Source organism: Brassica napus, chromosome C6, assembly GCF_020379485.1.
Source record: "Brassica napus cultivar Da-Ae chromosome C6, Da-Ae, whole genome shotgun sequence".
Classification (NCBI taxonomy): Eukaryota; Viridiplantae; Streptophyta; class Magnoliopsida; order Brassicales; family Brassicaceae; genus Brassica; species Brassica napus.
In genome coordinates this window covers 26,068,643-26,086,534 of record NC_063449.1, presented here as the reverse complement: position 1 = coordinate 26,086,534, position 17,892 = coordinate 26,068,643, and the positions used below count along the sequence as shown (strand labels likewise).

Sequence of the window (17,892 nt, the reverse complement as noted above, 5' to 3'; positions counted from 1 at the left end):
ATCATATATCATTCGGATTCGGGTTATATCAGATCGGTTCGGATATACCCGAAATAAAATCTAAAATTTAAAAGTAAAACATAAGAAATATATATTTATTTATATATAATTAAGTATTTGAGGTAGTTATTTAAATTTTAAATACTTATCGTTAGATAACATATCAAAATAAATATGAAATTTAATATTTGAAGTATATATTCATGTTTCATATAATTATATTGTATATTATTTTGGACATTCGGATCGGTTTCTTTGGATATTTTTTCGGATTTTTTGATTTTTCGGTTTTTCGGGTTACCCGTTCGAGTTTGGTTAATAACACTTCGGGTTCGGATATGTTTTGTACCACCTTACAAGATCCATTTGGATATTTTTTACATTTTGGACCGGATACAGATCAGGTTTTTTGGTTCGGATTTGGTTCCGATTTTGGGTTACGAATATTATGCCCTTGCCTAAATTAAATTATGAAATATATATAAATATGTTGTACAAAAAAAATATATTTACGCAAAGATAGGATAGATATCAGAGTGCACAGATCAGGTGTGATCAATTCATATAGTCCAAATCAAATGTGTGCATAACCCTAAGAGGCTAAGACCCTAACTATTACATAACTAGGTGGCTATACCCCGCGCAAGCGCGGAGGTTTGTGTGTTCTTTATCATCAATAATAGTGAGTGCGATCTTTTGGATGTTATTGTTTTAGTATCACCTTGTCTATTTTGTCTGTCTATTTAGTCTCGTATTAAGATAACATCCATTAACTGTCAGTTTTATTTGTAAAATTATAACTATTTATTTTTTCTTTTCGTTAATTTTGTTGATTTTCTCCTTTCTTATCTGATATAATGTATTTTCATAATTGGCGCCCCTCTTAAATGGAAGGTGTTAACTGTTGTCATTGTTAATTGTACATTTGTAATCAATCACTTGGTTACAACTATTAATTGTCTTCAATGTGTAGGTGGTTTCTATTGCTCTTGTTGTTGAACGCCATCTTCATGTTTGTTATTTATGCTTTCACCTCCATTCGATTGTGACTTTACGTGCAGGAAGACCATATTATATACACGTATTAAACTTGTATTTTGTATGTTTTCCAGTATTTGTGATTCAGTGGGTTAAGTGACTGCTAGAAAAACATTATCGAGATAGTTTAATACCAATTGATTAGTAGTCTATCCTACCTGTCACTATGCTTGTGTTTTCCAGCATATTTCGTCAGTTGTTTGATCTTAACACATACATGGTCTCAAACATCTCGAAAAATAAATATGCCTTTCATATTCACATTTTATGGAACCAGCTCTGGCCAATAGTAATGCGAGAAGGTTCAATCTGAACTTCCTAAACAAAAAACCTTATTTGCAAATCCAACATATAGTACATGATCCAGTTACTATGTTGAATAATTGAAAGAAGTAACATGTAAAAATATTGTACTTTTATATTTTCTTGGTGATAGATATGACTCGAGTAAAGAGTTCATGTTGTTATCAAAAGCAACAACCTGTTAAGAACAATAGATTATGATCAATGGGTTGTAGCTTTATTATTAGTAGATAACAAAGTGTCAATCAAGGAGACTGGAACCAGCATCAGAAATTGCAACATATTTGTTCGCATCCTCTACTATGAATAAAGTCAAGAAAGTCATCGGAATGTTTGTTTTGTACCTCGACATATATAATATAACCATAAGTTGGAAAGAAAAGAATACACGTTAAGAGAGAAGAAAAAAGACTAAATATATCAAGCAAGATTCAATATTGTATAATACCTTTGATATAAACCTAAATCATCAGTCTGAAATTCATCAGTCTGAAATTCATCAGTCTTGGCAAAGATGACACCCTAACCAAGGAAGAAAAAATAAGGTCAGACTAAATCATTATCAGGAAAAAGTATCATCAAACTGGGGAAAGATACAAATTGATATGACTAAAACATAATAATCTGAAACTGAAAATGACAAAGTAAATCCACACAAAATTTAAACACAATAAGATGAAAAAGTAAGGAACCTAATAGAGAACCTTAAAAGCAACCAATAAAACTGAAAAAAAAACAGAGTCCAAAACTGAAAAAAAAAACGCATGGCATTGCATCTAAAGTATGTGTTCTTCTTGGTCAACAATCTCCAGCGTTCACTTAAATAGATAAATCTCATTCAAAAGCATTTTGGACATCATAAAATTACGGTACCAAATTCCTAATATCAAAAGGAAATAATTAAACATACGAAAAGTTTTGTTGAATGTTGACATTTGTATTACGTGAAAATTTTATTTGGTTATGATGATAACGTTACGCTGAGACCCCACCATTCAAGAATCGCTATCGAAGATCTGAAGGTTCTCCATTGATCCACATTTTGCGTTCCTCCTCACTTGCTATCTTTGCTGAAAATTTTCCCGAGCTATACAAATATACAATTGAGTAAACAAAAATCTTAAAATTAGATTACTACCTTTAAAATATGAGTCGGTGAGTGTGATCCAGAGATAGCTAGAAAAATCTAGGAGTTTGGATATGAGGTGCTAAACTGAAATACACTAACAAAAGAAGGAAGAATGGTGGAAATAAACTCAACGATGTGCATCAACGATTTGCTTTGAACTCTCTATCTTTATTTATCAGTAACTTTTTTATATTGAAACACAATTGATCTGAACTAATATGAATGTGTCTTACCGAAGTATTTGGTTTTCCTCGAACAATCTGAAAACGTGTTTACGATCAAGGTATGACAGTGTTCAATATCTCCTTTAACATTATCAAGTATTCTCCCAGAAGCATCACTTGGATCAATCTTTGATTCTCTGTCTATAACTGTGAAGACAGATGTGTGAATGTTAGTGGTCTTGCATACATGATGCAGCTGCATTGGTAGCTTTGCTGGAATCAGGAGACAATGAAATCGAATGAGAAATAGCTGCAGCTGCTATGGTGAAGGCAAAGAAAACCTTTTAAAAAAACAAACAAAACATATTATCCTTTAGAAGGGTTAAGACAAGAACCGTTTAAATTTTCTGAAATTTGTTTTGGTGTGTTACCTTGAAAATCATAATCGAGTGTTGCTTTTCCATTATTCTCGCACCTGCATATAAACTGTCGGTGTAAGAAGCGAAGATGATGAAGAAAGAATCTAAGAAAGCGATACCACGATACCCCTAACGATTCATTTTCCATCAGATTTATTCTTATATACTTTCATCACTTTCACCTATGCGCAGAATAAAGCAAGCGTTCTTATGCTCCCGACCGCCTCGTTGGCTACTTGGCTTGATATACACTCTCACCTGACAGTGACAACTTTGTACTGAAAGTTACTCCAAAAGTGGACATAAGTAGGATATTTGATATCGTTACCTTTGCATCTGCGCTTACGACGATCATGAACTTCTTGTAGATATAACCACAAAGCCCGATCACGGAAGCATCACTAGAATAATGAAATCTAACTGCTAGCTCGCCACTAACGGGATGACGACATCAGCCGTGATAAACGCATGATTATTTTAGGCTTGAGCCAAATGCATCTCCGGCTAAACCACGAACCATAGTATCATCATAAGAGAGCTTGGCTCCAATAGCAACACTTGAATTCTAATTATCATCGACTGATCCAATTTCCACGTGAACTCCTTTCTCATCAGCTGCAGAAGTTTACATCCGACAATAGAGAGAAATATTGTTTGTGCCGGGTAGACCACCATTGAAACTACATCGAGAAGAATCGAGATCGATTGCCTAAAATATTGTATCGGGTTTTAATTGGTCACATGATTTGACAAATGATTCTGTCACGGTAGAGGTTAGAATCTCAGAAGTTCTTGCTAGATGTAACAGTGGATGATCGGCTTCCTTTAATATAAAATAAGGGATACACTGAAGCGTCGATTGGATTGAGGAGAGGTAGAGAAAGAAGAAGCTGATGAGTAGAAAAAAAAATATATTAAAATGCCGGAAGGGAAATCGCAAGCGACGAAGGAGATGGTGAAGATGTCGATTAACCTAATCTTCCTATATGTCTGTATTAACAAACTGGACCAGATACTAAGCCCAATAAAGTGAAAATCAATTAGCCCAATCTTTTCTCGAAGCCCATGCGTTACCATCTATTTTTACACAAACAGACACACAGCGCAACTCTGTAACTCAGACTTATCTGAGACAATGATGAAAAGAACTCTAACTCGTGTTAAACGAAGACAGTTTACAATATGGAAAAACTATAATTGTTGTTTTTTCATATAACGTGATGAATCTCATTTAAAAACGAAACTCATAATACACTTGTAGGCCCCACAGAGAAGCAAAGGTTTCCGACCTTCATAAATATATATTAGTTTCGGCCATCAATGTACAAAGTATCTTTTAGTTTAGTGGTATAAATGTTGGTATTTGTATCTCAATAACCTGAGTTCGAACAACAGGCTTAACACTTTTTCATACTTTTTAAAAGTGGGACCCACCAAAATGCTGACGTGTCGGCTCAAGAATGAGGCAACTGCCTCGTTCTATTATAGATTTGTAGCCTTAGTGGCCCCTCCTCATGCGCACTCTTTTCATGATTAATTTAAATATTTTGGAAGGTTGGCTTAATTTAAGTAAAAAGCTTTAATGGTACGTCGGTTTGGTTTAAGTATATAAGATACATATAATATATGTCCCATAAGAAGCGTGTATTATTTAAGTGATAACATGATGATTAAGTCCAAAAAAAAATGAATGCCACGGCAAATTGAAAAATGACTTTATTTTAATAGAGTAGATTCATTTACAAAAGTTAAGTTTTATACAAAAATTGAGTAGCATGCTAACATGTGTAGTTATCCTTTTAAAACCAGAAAATAAATTGTGTAATTATCCATTAAATTAATCTATATTAATAAAAAAGACTTTTTTCTTTTTTCCGTGTGCCACATCAGCAGTACGCATAGAGCATTTTAAGCCACGTGTCCCACCTAAAACACAACTTCAACGATTGAAAAAAATCTATTTGCATGAATGTTACTTTCTTGACTCAAAGAACGTTGGGCTATCACAGTTAATTGGGCCTAAAATGATTTCTTTTCAAAGTCTCTTGAATGAATCACCAAATGTTAGCTGTTTGGATCCCGAAAACCGTCGTTGTCGTGAATCTCATAAAACTGACAGCGCAAATGGGAGAAAAGGAGAAACCCACAAATCTGAGCCCTTTATTGATAAGAAAGAAACGAGATTTCCATCGGAAAATGAAAAAGAGAAGCGAGATCAACGAGACTAGTGAAAGTCTCACCTTCAAAAATAGTGTGGAGTTTGACTTCATTCGTCTTGCTTCGTGTTCCCCAGATGAACCAAAAGGAGAAAAGAAAACGAATTTATCTTTCTCCCTCTATAGCCTTCAAATGTGAAAGCTTCAAGCTTTTTTTTTTGTTCTCCAAGCAAAATTGAGCAAAGGCTGACCTTGCAAAAGGTCTCGACTTTATGCTGTGTCTTTTTTTAAAAAGTCTTTTTTTTATAAAATGTTTTCCTTAACCTACCTGGATTTTCAATTACACCCCTATGTTTTATATTATTCTATAACACCATGATAAATGTTTTTTTCAGATTTTAATCTGATCGATACTATAGCAATCTTCAGTGTTATTTAAAACTTAACTTATCGTTAAAACAGTGTTTAATCATTAGTATATAACTTATCGTATTAATCAACTTCTCCTATTAATTTTTTACTACCTCTGTTTCCGAAAGTAAGATGTTTTAGGTTTTTTTCTTGTTCCACACATATAGATTTTCTATATTGTTAAGGTACTTTTTATACTTTTGAGGAACATTAATTGAGAATATTTGAATTGATTAAATTTCATTGGTGGAAAGTTATTGGAAAGTGTATAATAAAGTAAAAAATAAATTAAATTATAAACATTTATTAAATTCTTAATAAGCGTGCATACTCTAGAAAATCTTATTTTGAGGAACAGATGGAGAAGGAGAGGGAGTAGTAACCAATGGAGGGTCAAAACTCTTAATTTTCGAGTTAGTGGTTGATTTGTGAATTGTGAGAATAAAAAAAGATTATATGGGGGATTTAGCTATAAAAACGGTATTTACTCTTTGTTCCCCTTTGTGCAACGTTTCAATGTTGCCCTCCCCCAAATATCGCTGTATACGTGGCGATACTTTCATATCTTGAATATGACAGCTTGTTACGTTAGTAAAGAGTTGCGAGATTTAGTGGATATGATTCGATTCGTTACGAAACTAAATATCCGCCGCTTCCTTGATTTAGATTTGTAGAACATTCTTAATCACTAAATATGTGAAAAAAATCCTATAAAAGATATGGAAATTATGAGTCAAATATATTGCGGAATTAGAGATTTTAGTCTGTTGATTTATGGTAATATAATACTATAAACTCTACAAATATTATTATAGATCTGTGTTTCTCTTATTATAGATTTGCCCATGATTATGAGATTATAATATTATGAGATTTATTGAATTAATAATTGTTACTAGCACTTTCTACTTACAAAAACTTACCAATTAACCCCAAATATCTTATGTTTATAAAACACCACAAAATAAAATTTATTTAAATTAAAAATTTATATTGCGACTTGCAAGTTACAAAAAGAAAGAGTAACAAATTAAAACATGATTATATTTTGATGAGTCTAAGTCACTACGTGAATTGTCTTCTCTTTGAACCTTGACTTTTTGACTTTTGTGAGTGTGTATTTTTGCCGTAATTACAATCTCACTACTTGAACCTTTGGAAAATTTACTCTGAAGGCTAAGAGCTTAAGACCATGCTCGGCTCAGAACATAGACAAAATAACATGCCGGTTAAAGTATCACGGTTGCTTAGCAAAAAAAAAGGCATATCACGGTCTTACACGACAATTTTAGATGTATGTAGAACATTATGTAAAAAAAATATGAAATATAAAGGCATAAACTTTTATATGACCCTAGAACATTATGAATATTTTTAGAATGTCTAAACATCTAAATATGAAAATGACAAATTGTGATGATGAGGAAGACACTTAGCATACTTGAAGAGCTCATCTTCACACTGACGAGTCTAGCCTCAACAATCACTGACAGCTCTTCGGACGTACGTCTCATTACTTCTCCACCGCAACTTCCATCACCTCAACATTTATCGCCTACTAAATTTTCGTATTTGGAGTATAACATTTGAAACGTTTTACCTTTTAACGTAAACATGTCTACAATGAAGCCCTTGCCACATCCATGACATTAACAAAACATACAAGGATTGTTACTATTTTAAGAGGATGAACGAATTTATTATTTCCCTTCGAACAAGATAATCACAAAACAAACACATGCATTTACATTTTTTTCTTTTCGGAACATCAACTTTACTTTATGTTTTAAGTTCAACTATATTTACTTTGGTGTAACTATCAGCTATTTATTCTATTTTTATTAAATCGATCAGAAAAAACCATCACTAACCAATATCAAATGCATGTATGAACTCATTAGAGAATAAAACATATGAACCCGGCGCATAGCGCCGGAATACCACTAATAGACCATAAACCACAGAAACATAAGACCTACTAGTGTGGCTCCATATTTTTCTTTAACATAATTTTGTTTACTTTTTAATTTTCAGATGTTTTTATCGATTTTTAGTTTCCTTCTCTCTTTTTGTGACTATTCAACTGAATCAATTCGGACTAAACTAAAATAAAAAATTATAGTCAAAAATTTCTTAGGATTGAACAATCATATATCGCAACCAGGTTTTAGTTTGGGTTCATTTGGGTTTTAAAATTTAGGATTCATGAATTTCAACTCCATTAAGATATTATAAAAATTGGATAATCTTCGGTTCAAATTTACTTCAAATTTACTCGAGTTTGGTTTGGATTTAGTTACATGTCCAAAATTTAATTAAACGTACAATAATTTCGGTTTCGGATATTAATTGAGTTATGGGTTCCAAATATATTGATTTTTATTTGATTAAATTAATGTGTTTCCAATATTTTAATAAATTTGAATTTGTAGTTTCCTCAAACCATGTTGTTGTCCTTCAAAATAACTTTGGAAAACTCGTGTATCAACCATACGACATTCTTCCTTGAACTATACCTGACAATATCACACATATACGTAAACAAATTAAAATTAACAACTAACAACTTTATAAACCTAAAACACTATTTAAACTTTAAAAAACAAAGTTGTTTAAACTTCGAAAGCATATTTATTCATCAACTGTCAAAATATAAAAACATCAATATAAATTAAATACTAAAATATATATTAAACTAAATATTTGAGTTAATTATTTATGTAACAAATAATTATTTTAGGTACTCAAAAATATCTTAGTATATATTTGAACATATCAAGAATTGAAATCGGATCTGGTACAAGTTATTTTGGTATTTTGAATTTTTTGAGTTTCTTCGAATATTCATTTGGATTCGGGTTCAGTTTGGATAAAAATTCATTCAATATTTATGTCGAGTTCAGATCGGTTAAGATTCATTTTTATTATACCAGATTTGGTTCGGATTTTTGAATTCTTAATCAGTTACCCGAATTCACACTTCAACAGAGGTGAGAACTACCGAGCTTTATATAATACATATTTATGTGCAGATGCAGTGCTGACTTAAAACTATATTGGACCCTTGGACAAAATTTTTTTTATATATTATAATTGGTTAAACATAATATTTTGAACCTTTGCCGTAGGAAACAAACATAAATATAAATATAGATCATTTTTATCACTAAATTTAGTTAATTTTAAGATGGACTGATGGCATATACCATGTTTGCCACCCCTAGAGCCTGTAGATGCTCATGAACACGCAGTGAAATGACCGCTGTCAATTCATGCGTCTCAGGTATGCTTTAAAGATGGCTCTCTGTTTTTACTCAAAAGTTTCAAACTTGTTTTACCATTGAATGTTTTACAAAGTCAAAAGTTAAGAGTCAAATAATCTTTTCTTAACATAAAACAAAGTTTTCTTAAGCATAACGATACTATGTCCCAAGCTTCTTTTTTTTTTTTTTTTTTTTTTTTTGGTCAAAATGTCCCAAGCTTTTTATTTTGTAAAGACAGAAGACAATACTCACAATAGCAAACTCTGACGGTTCCTCTTATAACCAGGACAACAGTCACTAGTAGATGAGATCTTTTTATCCAGGAGGCCAGTTCATTTGGCGTCCTCCAATAACATGAACATGAATGTGATACACCGCTTGACCTGCAAAACACACAAGAAGGTGAAAAACATCAACGATGAGGACCATGAGGTCCCTTTGTTAGATGTGTGAATATGGTTATTGAAGATGTAGAGTTATATATTAATACATACAGCCTTGTGGACCATCATTGATCACAATTCTGAAACCGTCATCTAGGCCTTCTTGTTTTGCTACAAGCTTGGCAACGTAGAGAAGGCGGCCCAAGATGTCGAGTGATTCTCCTCAGCCTGCATTACCATAACCATACACGTTATTAGTTCAACAGTTGTCATGCTTTTTGCGGGGATATTTTGAGGGTTCAACTTTGAAAGGTGTAAGTGAATTAGGTACCTTAGAGAGACCAGTTAAGCCATCCTTCACTTTTGGTATGACAAGGATGTGAATGGGTCCCTGGGGCCTTATGTCCCTAAATGCTAAGACCTGCATAATCATGCAAAATGATTTGAGAAAACATGCCATAGGAACAGTGATATTGAAGAGTTACAAGGGTTTCAAGTACATTGTCATCCTCATAAACCACGTGGTGTGGAATTTCTCTGCTGATGATCTTGTCAAAACTGCATGTTCGAAGCATAAAGCCAAATAAAATGCTAACATCAATTCAGCTCAAGAAAACGAAACGTTCCAACAAAAGATAATATAAGAAAACAAGATCTTGAAAAAGTAAAGAGAATCTCTATGACTTTGCACAAAATGACAGTCAGTCTATTGCAATGAAATATTTATTCATCCATCATTGACATCAGCTAACATAAAGTGTTCCTACTGAAAGAGCTAACTACACAAGTTACAGCCAAAATCACATCGCATAGCTTACATAGAAAAAGGCTTACATGGTCGGAGAATCGGAAGGAATGGCGGCTAGAGCAGCCTCTTTCTCGGAAGCCATAACGACGGAGAAGGGTGAGAAATGAGAAGAGAGCAACGCAACACGATGGTTCATGTAGCATCCACGTCGCTGCAACCACTTCATCCCGCCATTCTGTTTTTTATTCCAACCAATGATCTCCAGCCACATCATGCACACTTTTGTCTGTATCTCGTTTTTAATCACGCAAGTGCTAAGAGCATCATTATCCCAAAACTCTTTAAAGAGTCTTTTAATTAATTTTTAATAGTTTTTAAAATGTAAAAGTGAGTTAAGAGACTTAGAAAGAGATTTGAACATCTAAGTGGTTTATTGCAAGTCTCTTAATTATGGTTTTTAAAAATACCCACTCAAATCAAGCAGCTCAAAGTTTGTGTAGATCATAGAAAACCATGCGTCTTGTGCAGTTTTACAGTCCATAAAAAGCAATCATATAAGTATATTCGTCTCCTTATCCAACAACTCAAAAGATCGAAGACAAAGTCTATGAGGATGTAGAAACGAACATAGTGGTAGTGATGCTTGAAACGTTTTGTTACAAGTTATGCCGCAAAACTACTTAACTTAAAAGAACGTACCTGACAACTTTTGATGTTGCTTCATATGCCTTCAGCAATTCTTGTAACCTTTCCCTTGTGCGGTTTTGCTCAAAACCGCAATCTTATCTTTTACAGACCCACGATATCCATAGTTTAAATCATCACATAACATTGAAATGTCTGATTTATTGGCATTCAAAGTCAGCTTCTACATGAGTGAACATACGTTGTCCTCCTATCTTTACCACCAACTTATTGATCAGATGAACGAGAGAGGAGAGTAGATACCATACCAATAGCTCCTGCAATAAAGTGTACCCAGTGCCCGCCTAAGTTGGTATGAGACTCTTCAATCCATTTCTTTGTGGACTCAATAACACCAAAGTAAGTTGCTCCAGTGGCTAGAGATCCAGTGACTCCAGGAGCAATTCCCCTATAAAAGCCTATAAAATTAAAGTCAGCAAAGAAACAAAAGAGCAAATAAAAAAAACAATAATCAGAGCATTGGAGAAAAATATTTTCCGTTCAAATTCACATACCGATTAAAACCCCATCAGCAAACCACACAACAAAGAATGTAAAAAAAAAACTAACATTTGAACTATACAGATTAACATACCCATATAAGGGAAGAACTGGTACCCAACATATGTTGCTGTCCCAGCAAAGAAAAGCTTCAGCATCCATCCTATCTTCCTCTCAGCTTCTTCCTCGAATGTAAGATCCTCTAGAAAACCGAAGCAAACATCAGCAAACCCCCAAATCTAAGTCCCTCCTCTACTCTGTCTCTTAGTTTTTTTCACTGTAACTAAGAGTAAACTACAAATGTACCAACTGAAGTCACAACTTTGGAGTAAAATTACAAGCAAATGTGATTATTCCAATTGAAACCGAGACTCTTCACTACTGTCAAGTGACAATGGACTTGATTACTAGTTACTACTACTACTACTACTGAACCCAAAGCTCATCAATTATCAAGTCAATGGTTACTTTCATCACTGTAACTAAAAGTAGACTACTAAATTACTAATTGATCAAACAAAGTAACCACTTTGGAGTAAAATTACAAGCAAATGTGATTATCCGAGTCTTTTTACTACTGTTACTACTACTGAACCTACTCATCAGATTATCAAATCAAAGGGCTTCAACCTCTTATCTTACTCCCACGAGACAATCTCTCTAGGCAGATTAGACGAACTTGAAAAATAACACAGAGGAGATAAAAAGGAGGCACCTTTCTTGGTCAACGAGGAGAAGTCCTGAGATCGAAGATACCCATTTCTTCCTCTGCGAAAATGCTGCAAATTTTAAAATTCAGATTTCAGACGAATCGGTGGTGACGACGACCCGTTAAACCCATTGATATGGAAAACAACAAAAAGGTACAGAGAGGTTTGAAAAGAGGAAAACTTTATAGATGAAAAGTCTTGGGAAATTACGTTAGCGAGGCGAGCAGCAAGAATTCGCATGACTTAACAGACCTTGTGTGATCTTCCTCTCTCTTGTTTCTTCTTCGACCACCTGTGTGTGTTGAGGTTCTTCAGACCTTGTGTTGACAGGTGTCCACTAAGAGCCGACTCCTCCTTCCCCTGATTAAGAACCATATCTTCCATTATCATGTATTTTTGATTTTTCTTTAAATCAAAATTAAGATAAGAACCCTCTAAGGTGATTAGTGCACCCAAAGCCCACCAAACATGGATAATTACTATTTTATCTTAATATATCTTGCGTAATTCGGTAATATGGATCTTATTAGGCCTGGACATTTCGGGTATCAGTTCGGTTTGGTTCAGGTATTTCGGGTTTCGGGTATTTCGGGTTTCGGGTAATTCGGATAGGGGCTAGAGGATCCATTTAGTACTTGACCTATTTTCGGTTCGGTTCGGTTCGGATAGTTTCGGGTTCGGTTCGGTTCGGATAGTAAATGTAGGAACCGGAAAATATCCTGAAAAAGTTTGGTTCTCATTTGGATCCGGTTCGGGTTCGGGTAGTTCGGATAATTTGGATAAAATATTGGTTACTTAAGGTAAAATATCAAATAATTAGGATGATTTAGATAAAAAAATTTGGATATTTTGGATTACTTTGGATATTCGGATAAAACTATCCGGATAGTTTCGGATACATTCGGATAGTCTGGATACTTTATAATAATTTAGTTATCCACGACTATTTTCAAATATTAAAAATATATATTTAGTGATGTTATATGTATATATAATTAAAAATTTTATATATTCGGGTACCCGTTCGGTTTTCGGTTCGGTTCCGGTTCGGTTCCGGTTCGGTTCGGTTATTTCGGATATAAAAATATAGGAACCGTTCGAGTATTTGAAGGTATTGGTCCGGTTCCGATTTCGGATATTTCGGTTCGGTTCCGGTTCGGTTCTTCGGTTCTGGTTATTTTGTTCAGGCCTAGATCTTATATTATAGAGTGGGTTTGTATGATTACTTATGATATTTATAACATAGTAGATGGTGTTTGTATAGTTAAGTAGGTTTTGGTAAGAGAAGCTCGTGGGATTCCATGGACCCCATACATAACGTTAATGCTTCGAGCTAATCATAGTTATAGATGACACATCATTAATGTACAAAAATGAAATAATTATCTAACGTTAAAAAATACTACTTTACAGCTTACAAAATTTAATTTATAAAATAAATTGATAGATATCTAATTAATGTCGAATGCGTCTTTTCTTTTTTTGTAAGCTGTAAGTCGAATGCGTCTTTCGTTATACTACTCTCTTGTTATTATAGCACAAACAGAAAGTAAAAGTGAGATTATGATTTCTGAACTGTCTATTCATGTTAACGTGACCTGATTATCACATGCTCTGCTTAGCCTTTTTGACACTTTAGTGAAGATTTAATATTATTATTTTTTATTTTGGAATTCAATTAAGAAAATTCCTTTATATTAATGTCTTTGTTGATTCTAGATATAGTCCCCACTCCTACAGGTATTAATGATAATGTCCAGTTGTTATTATTTTGGTTTTTGTCTAAATATGCGGTTATGGATTATCGAATTTACATAAACCATGGACCACGAAGTCGATAAATATGACCTAACTAATTATTGTATTCGTTAAATCGTAATTACCAAATGAAATATGCATTTTAAGCAAAATCATTAGCGTGCAAGCGATTCAGGCCTGAAGCGATTACCATGCCTTGATATGCAACAAATTTTAACGAAATAATGCTTAACTCTGGACGTAAATATTTTTTTGCTTAATTTGAAATTAATGTAATTCGAAAATGATTTTAACTTCCACTGATTGGTTACTTATAGGGAAGTCGTAAAGTTGACAGTGTCTCTTTAGGGGAAAACTAATTGAGTTTTGACATTTCAACTAATACTATTAGATTCCACCAAATGTAGTACTCATGACTACACGCCAAATGTTTGAAAAGTGTCACACCACTATCCAAAATGTTTGCAATAATGTTTGCAACTCTCTTTTACTGATTTTCTAATAAGTTTTGTAATTTCGGATGTGTTTTATGTTGGTTAGGTAAGAGACTAAGATCTCCTAAAATTAGTTATGGATTAAAATGTAAAGTATTAAGACTCACATCAACTTGGATTTATAAGCTTTTGATTTCTTTTTAGATTGTTTGCTTGAGCTTTGGTAATAATAGTGGTGGTTAAGGAATCATAATTTAGATCCAAACCTGTTTGAACTGAGAACTGTCAACAAACTAGTGAATGAAGTGAATGAACGAGACGAGGACTCGTCGGTGGGGTTAGGAGAAGTCTTCATACTGAGCTTGAACCGGATGGAGACGACTCGGAGAGAATAAGAAAAAAGGTGTTTATTGATTATAGCTGGACCCGGTGAAAGGTGCCTACGTACCCCGAAAGAGGATCAAGCCAATCGTAGTTCTACAACAAAGGATCACAAGTGTTTAGGTGAAAACATGTTGAGAGGTGTTTCTCTCTCTAGAAGTAGAGAGAGATGGATGAGAGACCAAAATAGAATCCCAGAGCCCCCTCAAATGAGTTGGCTCCTTATTTATAGAAAAGAGAGGTCTAGGGTTTCCTAATGACCCCCCTTTTAAATGGGCTGAACCCATTATCTTATAAGCCTTGTTGGGGACAAAGTCCATGTCCAACAGTAAGCCTCCCAGTTCGTTGAGAGAGATGGAGTTGATCTCAATGAATTTTACGAAGAGGGTTTATAAGAGAATGGACTCAGTGCTTTACCCATGTCGCAGACGATTATCATGAAATGCCGTCATGGTTAGGTTGTCATAGATGAAGTGTCATAGACGGACCGTCTCGGGCGAGTTTTCATCGACATACTTCTGATTCCGATCAGACTTCTTACTCTGGGATGGTTGCGCGAACGATCTGTGAGGACAGTGTTCTGAACCACCGGAGCAAGTTGTCATGGATGAAGTGTCAATCGACAAACTGCCAAAGACAAGTTGCCATAGACATCATCTGTGAACGTACCGCCACGAGCAAACCATCACAATCAAATCGTCACGGGTGGACGTGTCTTCGCGGTATCACGTCATGCTCGAGACTTGCGAGCAATCTGAGTGACTGCGAGAGAGTGATCCGAGTCGAGTGACTGCGAGAGAGCGAGTCGAGTGACCGCGAAGAACAAGTCGAGTGACCGCAAGGGAGCGAGTCGAGTGACCGCGATAGATCGAGCCAAGCGACTGCGCAGATCGAGGCGAGAGAACGCTCTGCGCCGAGTGACGACAAAACGGTCGAGTGACGACAAAACTGTCGAGTGACGACTCGTCGGTCGAGTGAGGACTCGTCGGTCGAGTGAGGACTCGTCGGTCGAGTGAGGACTCGTCGGTCGAGTGAGGACTCGTCGGTCGAGTGACGACTCGTCGATCGAGTGACGACAGAACGGTCGAGTGACGACAGAACGGTCTAGTGACGACAAAACGGTCGAGTGACGACTCATCGGTCGAGTGACGACTCGTCGCTCGAGTGATGACTCCTCGCTTGAGAGACGACTCGTCGGTCGAGTGACGACAAAACGGTCGAGTGACGACAAAACGGTCGAGTGACGACAAAACGGTCGAGTGACGACTCGTCGGTCGAGTGAGGACTCGTCGGTCGAGTGACGACTCGTCGAACGGGTGACGACAGAACGACACGTCAACTCCGCGAGGAGAGAGAGATCTGAGCGACTGCGAGAGATTGTTCTGCGCCGAGTAAGGAGAGCAAGCGAGTGACCGCGAGAGATTGAGCCAAGTGACTGCGCGAGAACGATCTGCGCCGAGTGACCGTGAGAGATCGAGTCGAGTGACCGCGAGAGCGCGAGCCAACTGTTTTCGAGACGATTCATCGTGAAGCCATGATGGATACGTCAAATATGGATACGCCTCAGCTAGTCCTTGTTGCTGAATCGACACGTCAACTCCACGAGGAGAGAGAGATCTGAGCGACTGCGAGAGATCGATCTGCGCCGAGTAAAGAAAACGAGCGAGTGACCGCTAGAGATTAAGCCAAGCGACTGCGCAGATCGAGTTGAGCGACTGCGAGAGAACGCTCTGCACCGAGTGACGACATAACGGTCGAGTGACGACAAAACGGTCGAGTGACGACTCATCGGTCGAGTGAGTACTCGTCGGTCGAGTGACGACTCGTCGATCGAGTGATGACTCGTCGGTCGAGTGAGGACTCGTCGGTCGAGTGACGACTCGTCGGTCGAGTGAGGAGAGCGAGCGAGTGACCGCAAGAGATCGAGCCAAGTGACTGCGCGAGAACGATCTGCGCCGAGTGACCGTGAGAGATCGAGTCGAGTGATCGCGAGAGCGCGAGCCAACTGTTTTCGAGACGATTCATCGTGAAGCCATGATGGATACGTCAAATATGGATACGCCTCAGCGAGTCCTTGTTGCTGAATCGACACGTAAACTCCACGAGGAGAGAGAGATCTGAGCGACTGCAAGAGATCGATTTGCGCCGAGTAAAGAGAACGAGCGAGTGACCGCGAGAGATCGAGCCAAACGACTGCGCAGATCGAGTCGAGCGACTGTGAGAGAACGCTCTGCGCCGAGTGACGACAGAACGGTCGAGTGAGGACTCGTCGGTCGAGTGACGACAGAACGGTCGAGTGAGGACTCGTCGGTCGAGTGACGACAGAACGGTCGAGTGACGACAAAACAGTCGAGTAACGACTCGTCGGTCGAGTGAGGACTCGTCGGTCGAGTGACGACTCGTCGGTCGAGTGACGACTCGTCGGTCGAGTGACGACAAAACGGTCGAGTGACGACTCGTCGGTCGAGTGAGGACTCGTCGGTCGAGTGACGACTCGTCGGTCGAGTGACGACTCGTCGGTCGAGTGACGACAAAACGGTTGAGTGACGACTCGTCGGTCGAGTGACGACTCGTCGGTCGAGTGACGAGAGAACGGACTCCAGTTCAATCTTCCTCGAAGATACTTCTCCATGCTCCACGGTGGGCGCCAATTGTTTAAACCGAGAACTGTCAACAAACTAGTGAATGAACGAGACGAGGACTCGTCGGTGGGGTTAGGAGAAGTCTTCATGCTGAGCTTGAACTTGATGAAGATGAGTCGGAGAGAATAAGAAAAAGTGTTTAATGATTATAGCTGGACCCGGCTAAGGGTTGCCTACGTACCCTAAAAGGGGATCAAGCCAATCGTAGTTCTACAACAAAGGATCACAAGTGTCTAGATGAAAGCATGTGTTGAAGTGTTTCTTTCTCTAGAAGTAGAGAGAGATGGAGGAGAGACCAAAAGAGAGTCCAAGCCCTCTCAAAGGAGGTTGGCTCCTTATTTATAGAAAGAAGAGGTTTAGGGTTTCCTAATAACCCCTTTTTAAATAGGCTGAACCCATTATCTTATAAGCTTTGTTGGGGACAAATTCCATCTCAAACAAAACCCCAACGCGAACTAGAAAACGTAAAATCAATAATAATGTGAAAGAAAAAGAGAAAAGGTACAAAACAAAAGGCAAAAAACTGAAGAATGCAAAGGATCGGGCCCCACCACAACGAATCACATAACTCGCGCCAAAGCGTGTGGTTCAAACGCCATGTAACAGCGCGTCATCCAACCAAACAGAAACCAGACCGGGACACTGTCAACAAATAATCGTTTCTTTTTTTTTTCCTTGCACTCTTTGGGTTTTTAACGATGATGGCGTAAAAGAGAGATATAGATAATACACACATATATATAGAGAGAGTAAGCAGTATTGGCGAGG

At 36.9% G+C, this 17,892-nt stretch overlaps 1 protein-coding gene and 1 long non-coding RNA gene across 2 annotated transcripts; both read right to left on the bottom strand.

Annotated features, from left to right (window-relative positions):
* Positions 1–688: 688 nt before the first annotated feature.
* On the bottom strand, positions 689–5,550 carry LOC125588910. Its single transcript, XR_007325104.1, has 3 exons — positions 5,294–5,550; positions 2,704–5,211; positions 689–2,428 (listed from the first exon to the last, which is right to left on the bottom strand). It is a non-coding gene; the product is annotated as an uncharacterized LOC125588910 (long non-coding RNA).
* A 3,532-nt stretch (positions 5,551–9,082) lies between these two features.
* LOC106402325 (adenylylsulfatase HINT1) lies at positions 9,083–12,298 on the bottom strand. Its single transcript, XM_022705306.2, is given in 10 exon segments — positions 9,083–9,266; positions 9,378–9,479; positions 9,482–9,494; positions 9,598–9,687; positions 9,767–9,824; positions 10,101–10,300; positions 10,714–11,117; positions 11,294–11,401; positions 11,915–11,978; positions 12,120–12,298. Coding segments are annotated over 6 exon segments (519 nt in total). The 5' UTR covers positions 10,289–10,300; positions 10,714–11,117; positions 11,294–11,401; positions 11,915–11,978; positions 12,120–12,298; the 3' UTR covers positions 9,083–9,198.
* Positions 12,299–17,892: the final 5,594 nt, after the last annotated feature.